Source organism: Pseudochaenichthys georgianus, chromosome 20 (genome assembly GCF_902827115.2).
Source record: "Pseudochaenichthys georgianus chromosome 20, fPseGeo1.2, whole genome shotgun sequence".
Taxonomy (NCBI): Eukaryota; Metazoa; Chordata; class Actinopteri; order Perciformes; family Channichthyidae; genus Pseudochaenichthys; species Pseudochaenichthys georgianus.
In genome coordinates, this window is record NC_047522.1 from 7423446 (window position 1) to 7437231 (window position 13786).

Below are 13786 nucleotides of genomic sequence, written 5' to 3' on the forward strand. Positions count from 1 at the left end.
AACTTAAAGGTGGGGTATGTCATTTTGGAGAAACCGGCTCGAGTGCGCTAGAATTTGAAAGTACAAAATCTGCCACTTCCTTCAGACTTCCTGACAGAGCCCCTCCTCAAACACACACACAAACGTGCACATGACCAATGAGGGCACGAGATAAGTTTGTGCACAGATGGAAGGCTGACAGGCAGGTAGGCCATCCAGTTATTTTAGCCGGGCCGGCTCAGATGATTGGTCGTGCTTTTTACAGTGCCACGGCTTCCACAGATGAACATTTTTTATGTATTTATTGTCAAAGCATTTCATATTCATTGCTATCGGGATGTTAAGAGCATTCCATGGAATATAACAGAGTGTTTCTGAAATAAACTACATACCCCACCGTTAACTTACATTTCCCATTTACCTCTGGCCTCCCATATATAGAAATTGTATTCATTGGGATAAACCCTTTTAGATGCACCATCTCATTTTCAAGGGGGTCCCGAAAATCCCATCTCCCATCATTTATCTAAATCAGATCAATTAAAGTCATTTTAATGTCACTGAGGGCTTGTTTGAAAAGTAATAAGCTAGCACTGGGAGACTGTCATTTTTATTCAGCTTTTGGCTGGGCTATTTTCTTTTCAATAAAAAAGGGAGTCTTAATCCTCATAATCCTCAGTGACTCTTTCTCATTCACCCCACTGTCCTATATTCACCGTCAGTTCAAGATAAAGTCATTTTATGCAATCAACAACAGATGTAGAAAGTATTAGTCAGCATTGACGTTGATACATTTCTGTCTTGGCGCTAACATTGTTCTCAAGGGTAACCATACATCAGTGATTAGCATTGCCAAAAGACTGTATGGATTCAAGCCATACACTATAGCGTCTTCCTATTGTCTGGGGTAATTTCCTTTATACACTACAGCCGGCCTTATTTTGACCAATTCCCTGTGAGTCCAGTTAAGGCCAAGTAAGGCAGTTCTGCTATATCTCCTTAATATAAGCCAACGGGAGCCCTAAGTCATCAGCTAGCACTGTAAACTCATCACGTCTCCAAATGTCGTTTCATACTCTCGGTTCTCTGCACTTTGCACAGCAAATAAAGGGAGTAGGTAGTAGATATTAGCCTGTTGATTTACTGCTACCTCTCTGGTATCTGGGTTTCTGCGCATTTTACGATCTGATGTGTCGTAAAAGTTTGTGGAAAGGGGTCCTTTGTCGCGCCCTGTTGCATGTCGGGGACTCGAGCCACGATGGCTATCAGGGGCCGTCTCAGTGGAGCCCATGTGTCCGGCTGAGTTTTACAGTCCTGTCTGCAGTGCTTCCTCAGGCCCCGTCACGCCACATTCAACAGCACTAAAACACACATGGCTTGTTTTAGCATTCAGGGGATAGGGATCTCCACTGTTCTCTTTTACTCTTGTTTTTATGTATTATTGTTTGCTGATATTTTATCACCCGCTGAACACTTCTTGTTTTCATTTGTCTTTGTTCAACTTTTCAGCTGCCTGTCATACTCCCGCTAATCCTGCAACATGCCACTTGGGAGTTCTTCTTTTTAAACTTTTGTCTTGTTCTTTTGGCGTGTGATGTCTCGTTAAAGGAAATCAAAACTTCTGTTTCTTTCTGTCTCACTCCTCAACTGCTGTTTCGTAAATCATTAGACCTTTAATCATTCTTATTCTGTTAGTGTATTCTGGTGAGTCATTCTCTCCGCTGTGTTTTTAATATTAATTTGCTTTCATATTTATTGAAATAGCCACAAGGTCCTTCAATTGCTGTGATTTGGATGCCAAGGCTAGCATGTCTAGAATGTAATCTAATGTGCTTTTGTGAGTTTTTTATCTTGTGGCTGTTGTAATAAGTCTGCTGAAATCTGTGGGTGTTTGACATTACCTTGGCAGTAGCATGTTGGAACGTGCTTTTTTGTGTAATTGAAGAGCTCAGCTTTGGCCGTCTTATTGTAATAGGCCTCTTAGTAGCAGCTCAGGTTTAGCTGTGGGGAAGGGTTAGGGGTGAGGGTCGAATAGAGTAAGACTTGATGAAATCATTGCATTGGTGTGTGGCACCAGTCCAAGATATACTAACTGACATCCACTACAAAACGTCTGTCATCCAGCTGCTATAGATAGCACAGAACCTGAAAACACAGTCAGTTTAAAACCTAGAAGTATGGAGAAAGGATGTGATGTTAAATCTCTCCACCTCTTCCTTTTCCATAGGGTAGAGGAGGCAATGCCTATCGGAGTCTTCCTCGTGACACGAGTGGCTGGCCCGCTCAGTTCCAGAGAGAAGTGACTCGATCCTCCCTAAGCGCAAACCATCCGATGGTGGACAGGTGGCTTGACAGACAGGAACAGGTATTGAGATTTACTTTATACAAAAATATAGGGTGATTATTTTTAAGTTTAAAAGACAAGAACACCCTAGCTAATAAGGATGTTAGGGTAATCCAAAAGTCATATAGCTAGTGTCAGTAACATAAAAACATCCTGTAAAACAGCATGAGTAGCAGGATTAGATGTAATGTCTTAGCATGGCTGGCCCCTGTTCTTCTCACTTTCTCTGCAGACAAACACATGCTGCATTGTGTCAAAATCATACACTGCTGCAATAGGTTTATAGCATTTGCATTAGAGTAGTGACAGATACAAAATGGTAATGAGTTCAACCATACTCCTCACTGCCCCAGCCATCTTGAAACAGAGTAAGTGATTGACATCAGTCTTCATACTTTTGTTCTATGCTATACTTATCATAAAGTAACAGCGTACACTTTTAGTCATTGCAGGGTTGTCTCCTCACTTCACACCTCCTGGCTCTGTCGGCACTTTGTGATTGTCTCCCTCTCAGCTGGTCCCTGTACTCCTCGCACTGTCAGAGAGAGAAACAAATGTTCCCTTTTAAAAGTTATTAAAAGTGACAGAGGCTCTCTGCTGGGAGAGCAGAGATGACCTTGAGAGTGTCAGACACGCTGAGCTAGACGTGAAGAGGCTTTCTCCAAGTTTGTCTGTCAGTCTACCACACATACTTACTCTGACCTGCGTAGGAGGTGTTTAATATATCCCTACTTTATACCGTTTATAAGAAATAGCAAAGGGTGAGAAACATGAGATCCGGAAAAGAAGAGTAAAGCAAATGCACAAGTTATTGAGTGAATAAAAAAAGAGTTGAGAGCGTTAAGAGGATTAGCTTTCCAGGGTTCTCACCTGACTGCCTGGCCAACCATGCTGTGGGTTTCGTGCGGTTTGTCTGTCTTTCTCATAGTGTAACTGAAAAGGAACTTCACCAAGGTTGGGTGTCATTGATGTGGAGTCCACTTTTCTTGGATGAAATATTTTCATACTCTTAAAGTATTTATATCTGGCTAGACAGTCTTTCAAGGAAAAGCAATCCAATGAAAACAAGTTATTTTAGCACTATGTTTGGGTCATGTGAAGCTACTGCAGTAGTCATCGAATAGAGTGTCCAGCCATAAAACAAAAAACACAAACTGACACCACATATATTTTGGATAGGATTCTTGTACATACAGAAGTTAAAATCAAATCCACCCCTCAAATGTAATTAAGCCTTGATACAGGCTAACGTATATATTGCTAAATGGTAGTAATACTTTGTCGCAAAAAAATCAGATCAATACATTAATTTCGATTGTTAAATGTCATAATGATATACTCTACATTAGTTGTTGTATTTTGAAAACATTTAATTTAGATAAGATGATAAAACCCTCTGTTTGAATTAAAAAATTATATTTTATGGGTACATTAATCACAATTTTTCCAGAGGTAACGGGGGTTCTTGCAGTCGTAAACCTACAACCTACATACTATTTAGATGTATCTATGTCAGTTTTATTTAATTGCTTTGTTAGTTGCAGTCAAAATGGTTTATTCAGTCTAAAAAAGATGTATAGTAACAAAAACAGGCATTTACACAAATGAATTCAAAGATTACTGTAAGGTTTCCCGGCTAAAGATGAGAATATTATTTAACAGCAGGAGTCACCAACAGCAGTATGTAAACATTTAATGAATAACAGCAGGAATGCCACAGTGTGAGCGTAAGCATCCACGCGGTGGCTAATTCTCTGCTACCTGAGCCTTTCTAATCTGACGGCTGTATGACAAAGAGGATTCACACAACACAAATCCGCTCATTAGAGGTGACACAGTGATGGTTTCACAGACGCACCTTGATAGCCAGTTGTTTTCCCTTTAACTCACTGCATCTCGGGCTTGATCGCTGCCTTCCCCTCCCACACATGACCGTTACATATCTTGTCTTCTTTGTCTGTTTGATGGACCGGCAGCAAAGCATAATAGAATTGAAAGATAAAAATGCACAGCGTGGGTTAATGAAAAAATAATTGTGATCACTCCTAAAGCGCAGGCGGAGATAATTAGTATACACACACACAAAGACACACACACACACACACACACACACACACACACACACACACACACACACGCACACGCGCACACACACACGCGCTAAGGTTTTAGGAAAATCACACCAATTAGCAGTTGTTTGTTTATCAGGGATAATCTCTTGTACTATTGTTACGCTTTATGAGTGAAGATAACAGTAATAACAAAGAACAGTAAGAAAAAGGGATCACACCCTCAACGATAGATTAAAACTACTTATGCGTTCTTTACTTGATATATATATATTTATGTGTATATAAGTCTCTGCAACTCTTTCCTAAACTTCATGCTGTACACTACCTTTGGTTTTTAGGCATTTCTTCTAACATCAAATCTTCTTCTTTTAATGGCTGATGTAGGTTAGCGGCGCTTTTGTGCCTGGCCACATTTCGTACACTCATAAAGTGCTTCACTTAACCATTTATATTTAAGCAGGCCTTCCGACCCCCTGCTATAAATTAAGAATGTGAAGCCAGGCAGACTAGAACGACATGGACTTCTGTGCTTAAAATACCAAGATGTTGTTTGAGTTGGATGACGTTAACTATACAAGCTGTGATTCTGTCGTCACCTCCTGAAACCCAGATGTTATAAACCCAGTGAGGGATTTAAGGCGGGGATGCAGAACTGCAGATGCAGGAGTGGTTTTGTAGGCACTTCTATCTTACCTTAGACAACTTGAATACGTGTCGATGCAAACCGACTTATTGTTGGTGAGGCTTAGGTTTGTGTTCATTAGGTAATTCCACTTTAACCTCATTTCTATTATGAACCTTTAAAAACAAGAAATATCAAATATGATATGATACTTTTCCTATGCAGATGTTCAGCATACACACTGATCACAAGGCTGCTCGCCCCTCCAGTTATATCTGGAAGTACGCCTGCATTGTCTTATGTTTATCTAGCCAGTCAATAAATTCACTTTAGTATCAAATATTCCATCTGAGACTTGGCGCTTTCAATCGCTCGCCACCCTTTCACACTTTCACACACTTAGGCTGCCAAATGTGGCGTGGAGAAAAGCTTGCTCTATCAGCCAATACGCCAAGGCCTTAAGAGTTATTCTTTATACAAGCAACTGACATTAACGTTGGCCTATTATCCCATTGATGAATGCTAATGGTCCTTCCCGCTCAGCATATTGGGATCTGGCTGAGTGCCTCTCCACTGTATTGTTTCGCAGCCTTGATGATGGACCAGAGGCTATTATTATGAGCTGTACCAGAGGCGGGAAGGACACCAGCTGTCAATCATAGAGGGATTTTACCCAATCAAAATGGCTCACATGTAAGAAGTCAAACATGTTTGAAGTATACCCAAAAAGTTCAGAGTTGAATGGTTCAAATACAGTGACATTTAACTATTAATACTGATTATCATGTTTTATTTTTAGAGTATTTTCAAATCAAATATCCAGCTTGATACCAGCCTTTGTTTATAGGTTTCTTTTGGTTGGCTTTCCATAAACCGTTTTGGAAGTCTGTTTCAAAACAGAAACAAATCCCTAAAGCATTACATAACAGAGTAAAAAATGTCTGAGTGGGAACAGCTCTGATCAGACAACTTTGATAAAGCCTCCAACTGTCAGAGTGCCTCCCTGTCTTTGTTGTCTAAATGAGACACCTTGTTTGGCAAGTTTGAAAGGAAACCAAAGTGGCGAGCTGCCCAGTTAAATCATAGAGCCAACATGTGAAAAGGAGAGGAGTTTGTGCAACTTCAAGCCGGATGGAGAGCAGTGTGAACACACTCCTTTCCTTTCATATTCTCGCACAAAGGATTTCTCACCAACAAACACAGATTGGCTTTTGGGAACTGATTTGCTGACTGTTATTTTTCTCACATTATTTTCTCCATCTCTCACATTAGTTAGAAGCAAACTGTTGTTTTACTCTGCAGCTAGGCCTTTGTACAATTAATGGATGTAAAAATAAAACGCAGAAGAATACATTCATTCATATTCATATATTCATTCACTCTGTGTAAAATGGGCAAAACCCTTGGCGAAATGGGACTTGGTGTAAGAATAATATGAGTATCTCACAACAATTTCTTTTTAACTGTGTAGTGTAGCAGCCAGTCGAGCTTAGTGGATTTTCTATGCTATGTTGCTAGCTACAGGGTCAACAAGTATATTTTCAATTTGACTAAAAAATAAGGCTATTTCTTTAAACCTGAAGTGTTTTGTAAAAATGTGTGCTTTATTTCACTGCCCTTATCAACATCATAAATCTCTACAACAGCGGTGGTGAGAAAAACGCTAATCATTGCCAACAATCATAATGGACAGAAATATGAAAACACCCAGTTTTAACAATCAAAGACATACATTGTAACAGCTTTGTTTTATTGTTAGTATACTTCTAAATTGTCAAGCCAAATTGTAGCTCTGGTTCACTCATTGTATAATACAAACAGTGATTACAGTGGCAAACATCTAGGAAGACTTTGGACAACTCTTTAGTTGGTCAATTCTTTATTTTTGTTGTGGTGATTTAACCTAGTCTACTCTCCTGGCTAGTTTGTTTATAAAGCCCTCACAGTCGGCAGACCCTGAGGCGAGCGGGCAATAGAGCAGTTGATCCTGGAGAGAAAACACAGCGTTAACCCCCCAGCCCTGTCTCCCATTCTCTTTTGTCTCTCCAAATGACTTGGAGACACATACAGTGGATGGGTAAGGTTGGAGAACTCACCGTTTTTGTTCTTTTCTCCAGGGTCATGTGTTCTTCAGCGTGCGTGCGTGTGTGCGTTAGATACATCTAGGCTGATGTTTGATAAAGAGCAGGTCTGAGGTTTTGTTGTGTGCACTGGAAAAGAAAGCAACACACATTCCAGGGCAGTACAGTATCGTTGTGGTGTCCTGTGTCTGCAGAGAGGACCTTGCACTTATCCAGGACTTCTCTTGTAACTTCCCCTGAAACACACATAGGAAGCCAGTCATGCTCTTTTTAAACTGCTGTCCAGTGGGCATGCCCAGTAAAATACTCACATTATTTGTTTCCCCTATTAAGTATCATCTGTTTGTAGCACAATTCCAGTGTATTTTATTTTCCTTCCTGCTCACTCTTACTACTTTGCAAAAAAGAAAGTATAAAACCAGTGATATTATAAATTGTTTTAAATGATTACATGGTGGACCCTTTTTCCTCCTCTGTGAGTCCTGTGAAAATGGCAGCTCACCAGAGGGGCTCCAGTCGGGCCTGGGTCCTGACTGGGAACAGTGTAGCCCTCCCCACTATTAATTAGCCATCTCCGCTGAATCCCTGCCCCAACTTTCTGACCCCTGACAAACCAGAGCAGGTTTTCCTCTCTTAACATTCCTCCTAAGGCCTGCACTGCTTTTCAAGCATCATTTAGTACTGGTCACCGCCTCCATTCACCTTTAAGTGGGCTTAGGCAGTTAGCCTTCAGCATTGCACTGATTTGATTTGTGTTTATTGATTTACACAACATGTTGTTGGTCTTGGGATTAAAAGTGAATACCCAACCTTTCGGAACCATGTAATAATGGGGAATTCCACATTTGTGCTATTAAACTCCTAGTTGGAGCAACATCAGAATTCCAGCTATTTCTAAAATAGTTATCTTTGTTTTAGAGAAGGCTTACCGTAATATATTTTAGCCACAAGCTGCGCGTTCACTCATGAACAGGGCCTGAAGCAGCGAAATACATAACAGATTTGATATGATTCTTAGGGCAGGTATCTCACACACACACACACACACACACACACACACACACACACACACACACACACACACACACACACACACACACACACACACACACACACACACACACACACACACACACACACACACACACACACACACACACACACACACACACACACACACACACACACACACACACACACACACACACACACACACACACATACACACACACACACACAATGTGCACAGTTGGTAGTGTCATTTAGTTTATTCCACAGCAGGGCAAATTTGTTGTAAATGAGCAATTATAAAATTATGCTATTTAACATCTCATTATTAACTTAACATCTTTGTAAGAAATTAACAGCCTTGATAATCACCATGAACCTTAGTGTGTGTGTGTGTGTGTGTGTGTGTGTGTGTTCGGTTAGTGTGTGTGTGTGTGTTTGTGTAATTTATATTGAGTACACGACAAGCTTTTCTCACTTTGCGTTCCTTTTGTGCCTATTAGCATTCAGACAGACTCCCCTCTCACCTTCACGCACACACACACACACACACACACACACACACACACACACACACACACACACACACACACACACACACACACACACACACACACACACACACACACACACACACACACACACACACACACACACACACACACACACACACACACACACACACACACACACACACACACACACACACACACACACACACACACACACACACACACACACACACACACACACAACTTTCACAGCTTAATCCCAAGCACATAACACAGCAGACAAATGTAGTTCCCAAGGACAGCATGTGAGCAAATGTTGATCTGCTAAGATTCGGGAATCGGCCCATTTTCAAAGAAGAAGAACAAAAAAAGCTATCATTGTCTTTTGTTTCATAACAAAGTTTCATAGCACATTGGCCTTTTCTTTACCCTCTTAGCAAGATATATTTGATTTGTTCTTGCCCCTCTTGGTTTTTCTTACTTCCTCTGCCTTTCTTACTTCCTTGACGATTGTGCAAATCACGTTTCCTCCCTTATCTTGTATGAACAGCATGCGGCAGACATTTTTAGGAGGCTGCCAACTTTCTCTATCAGCTGAAAATGTTGAACCTGTCTTGCACTGCAGGCTGTGTGTGTGTGTGTGTGTGTGTGTGTGTGTGTGTGTGTGTGTGTGACGAGAAAGTTTGGATTATAATTTAACTGATTCAGGCTTGAGGTTGGTAGAACATATTTCCGATGCTCCAGAGAGCTTTTTGTGTCATCTTTCACATTTTGACCATTTATATTCAAAAACGTATCCCCTCAGAATTAAACACTTAAATTGTTATTTTTTGGGGGAAACACGTCGGAAAAAGCTTAGACATGTCCAACTAAATCAAATATATTGCTTAGGAATCTCAGGAAACTTAGGAAACTTATCTTAATGTATCTGCAAAGTGTCTAACGTAAGGTATGAGTCTTTCCTTTTGGTGCTGAAGCTGTCTCTCTCTCTGTGCTCGCTGGTTCCTGCTGTCAGGTCATTAGTAGTCACTGAGCGGCGGTTGCTCTTCATCTCTCCTCGTCTAGATTTTTCTCTCCAAAGTTTGCACTTGTCTTTTTCGCTTCCTTCTCTTTCGGCTCCCTCTCTCCGTGCCTAATTACTGCTCAGATGTCGTTCCCTCTTGCACGTTCACCCCATCATTGCGAACAGCCCTTCAGCAAGGCTGTCTGTGCTTTGGTTGTAAACACATCACCTTTTCTTTTGACAAGTTTAGTTCCAATCCTTTTTTTATTCTCACTTTAAAACTATAAAGACAAGCGGATGTAAACAGGGTTTTCTAGGGACAGGTGAAAAATCAGTTTACGTTGAATACTGTCACTCGTCTGTCCTTCTCCCCTCGTCTATCCTATCGCTCTTCATTCTGTCCACCCTTACATCCTCTCTGCAGTATCAGGGTGGCTATCCCTCTCCGCACTGCTGGTTGTGAACGTGTTAATTCTTGATTAGAGTTCACACTTTCCCCTTTTCCGATTTGCTCCGTGGAGTGAGAAATCACTTTCTCAATGAGAATAATTGAACACGGGCAGGGGGGTGCCAGCTCATTACCCACAAATCACAGGGAGCAGGGGCACCTTAGCTGAAGACAATAATGACTTCAGGGAATAAAACGGGGCCGCCAGCGTGGAGCCGAACCAGCCTGGGCCGCAGAGAACAAAGCGGGGCGAGGGCGATGCACATTTTCAACACCGTTTTTTTTAGGTGAAATCATTTTGTGCTTATCTTCGTACATATTCCGTCGAATCCAATTAGTTTCTTCAGAGGGAGACATTTCTTTGCTTTGGAAGGAAGCGCTCTATATATTTAGTTGGGAGCATGGCAAATATTCAGGCAAGATGATGTTGATACTCTTTTGGTCGGTAAATTGTCCTTCAAAAAGAGAAGAGAAAAACAAAGATATAGACACCAATGAAAGTATATTGTGAAACAGCTACGGATACACAGCTCTTTTTATGCCCAGCACTATGGCTCTAGATGGACTTTGATGATTGACAGTGCCAGATTTCCCACAGTGCAAAGTCATTCACTCCTATTTATTTGATTTCTTTCTAGTTTCTCACCCTCACTTGTTTTAATATGCCACACAGTTCCACTCTCTGCAGAGTGCCAAATGAGTCTACTCTGACACAATAGGGTCCATTGTCACAATAGGCTTTTCTCACTGTTTTATAGGTCCCATTAGGGGGCCAATGCTTTTAAGTTGCTGAAGGAATGTAATAAGGCCCCAGCCTACAGTAAACATCCAGATCTCTGTGCCACAGAGAAACATGAGACCAGGCTGCTTTACCATCCCGCATGAAGAGAGACCCGTTTCATTTGCATGGGCTGTAAAACAAAAGCAGTCACAGTTGGATGTGAACAGACAGGAATGAGGTGGTTTCATTTCAGAGCCAAGTTGATGGAGGAATAAAGAGCCTCTAAAGAGAGAGTGTGGGCAGAAGGTAAACAGTAGTGGCCAAATCAGTCCATTTCTGTTCCTCCCATACAAATGTAGTCATGGTAGCCAGCCACGCTGAGCTGCACCCCTGAGTGGTGTTATTAGGATTCATTTAGCTATTGCTCTGTTCTTGATTGTGCACTATTGTTGTCTAGTTTTCATCAACAGTTGATAAAGGAAGCCTAACTTATAAAAAGACATCTGGCAGCCTGATGGTTGTAAAGGTCACGCGTTATTATTAAGAGTACACTTTGTGTTTATGTCCATCAAATTCCTTTCTTCTCTGTCAAAGTGTCCTTGAACATTATTTATCAGGTAAGTTGTTGTATTCCACTTTGGAAAAGAGATGCCTGTCCAAAAAATCGATATAACTAAGCCAGATACACAGTACAGATTCACGATTGGACGATTCATTCATCTGATTAGAGTATGATGATGAACTTTACATTTGCCATACTGTACCATATGTAATAATAGCAAAGCAAATTCAATTTCTATTGAAATGTCTTCTGACAGGAATCTCAGATATCAGCAGCAATCGCTTTTTAAACTTGTGGCCAGAAACTCACACTTGAAGACAGAAGTGAGAATGATAGGAATTTCCTATCATCTTTTATTCTTGTATGTTGTTTATAGGAGCATCCCAACAACACATTAATTCACCACCCAGAAGACAAATGATATCACGCTCGACTGCAGTAGCCTACTCTAAAATCACACTGAAACTTTCATCAAGGTACCATTATGGTCGCAGTGATAGATGACCTATTTCCATCTCGTTTAAATCCTCATATTTCAGTGAAACAAATGAACACATTGGCTTCCTAAAAACATTGAAAAATCGAAAGTTTATGAATACTTTGGAAAATCTTCCGCCATAAAACATGCAAAATCGCGGATATAATCCTTTGAGTGTGTCAAGGTTGGATGCCCACATTGAATATTGAATGGCTCAGAAGGGTGTCATTCTGGCAAGGAGCATCTCTGAAAATAGCTGTGCTTCTCCCTGCAGAACGCTTTTCCACCGGAATTCTCTCCTCTTTACGGTCTCAGACACAAAGGCCATGGGAGTTGTTGTGTAGAACGCACCCCTGCTGAGCTCCATCACAACATACTCTGGATTCCCTCATGTCATCATCATTTCCACCAGAACCATGCTGACAGCCTTTTCCATTTTAGAAAACAGTGGAGCACAGAAACAATTGCTTTGCTTGTTGGGGTACATGTGTGTCTGTTGGATTTGAATATGAGACTCCTGCTGATGTTGTTATATGATAGCTTGATATGCAAGTGTGCCTATGGGTACCCTGTGTGTGCTCGGGTAGTGTATTTTACACACATGCACATTGTTTACATGCTGCAAATTGCCTATCCAAGCTTCGATCTGTCTTGTTTGTTGTGACACTGATGATTTTCCTGTGCTCTTATCTCATCAGTGATTGCAATCACTTGTCGTATTTAGCAAGTAACTTGTCTTCAACTCTAACTAGCACACTCCTTTGATCAATCAATATATTTTTGCATAATGTGCTCATTGCACTCACAGCCATAATGTGCAAACAAAAACATCTATTTGTTTTTATAATCTGATACTCTGATTGTGGTCCGACATCCTTCTTCTTTCCTCAAACCCCTACACCCACACCCTGCCCCCCTTCCTTGGTCCGCTAGATTACTGTGGCTGTGCCGGAGTCTTTTGGGACCTCTCTTCATTACCGGCCCCCCACAGGCCCCTCATCTCCACACGGCCCTCTTCATTTAGCCCTGTCTAAAAGCGAGGACTCGCCCAAATGGCTTTCTTTCTCTCCCTTATCCAAGAACTTCACCTTCCAATTAAAATGAAATGGAAAGCACCCCCGTCTAGCTCCACATTGCTCCCATGACGTCTCAGATGAGCCCCCGCTCACCCCTGTCCCACCTGCTCAAACAAGGCAGCAAACAACGGCTGATCTGTGGAAAAGACCGTTAACCGTTAATAACTCAATGCAATGTGTACCAAAGCTTTTCTTTACACTTAATTATTCATAGTTCAACATCATTCACCCGCATTCCCTCTTTTTCATTTCCTCCTTCTTCATGTTCGGTGTATTTAGAGTTTGAGGTCACCGCGTGTTAAAACAGCCTTTAGTAAATGGATGAGGTTCTTCTGTGAATAGCTGCGCTGCATATTTCCTTTTTCCAATGCTGACATTATTACTTGCTGATACAGCATTTGCATCACAGTAACTGTTGTATTAGATAGTTCGGAGGACAATTTGGCCGCTCAGGGGTAGTAGCTTATTGGCAGCCACCGTGCTGCTCAATAAGTCAGCGTGATTCTGACTCACGTAATTGCAGATGAGGCAACTGAAAATCATAATAATAATAAAAAAGAAAAAGCATTTAATTGCAATCCAGATCTGAACCATGGGTGCTCTCATTGAAATTCAAACACCCGCTATTATTTCAACGGGGGTAACATTCGCTCACTGACCTTCACAGTTTGAAAGATGGATTTAACGTTCTGAGCAGTGGAAAGCAGACTGTCCTCCCACTTAATAAGCTCACAATGATGATTAATCTGTGGAAAGCACCACAGAGCTCTTTTTAATGCATGGATAAAGACCTGGGATTCAGTTGGGACCGTCCGCTCAGCTGGGCTGCGCACTCAACCTCCCGGATTATCTGTTCACAATCACCTCTCTTCACCTAAGC

General features: G+C 41.3%; 1 protein-coding gene across 1 annotated transcript in view; it reads left to right on the top strand.

Moving 5' to 3' along the window:
- Positions 1–13786, top strand: part of pard3aa (par-3 family cell polarity regulator alpha, a) — a 295125-nt gene that overhangs the window by 107472 nt on the left and 173867 nt on the right. The window contains exon 7 of the mRNA XM_071206980.1: positions 2207–2344. Within this exon, the coding sequence (XP_071063081.1) occupies positions 2207–2344 (138 nt within the window). The remainder of the gene's footprint in view (positions 1–2206; positions 2345–13786) is intronic.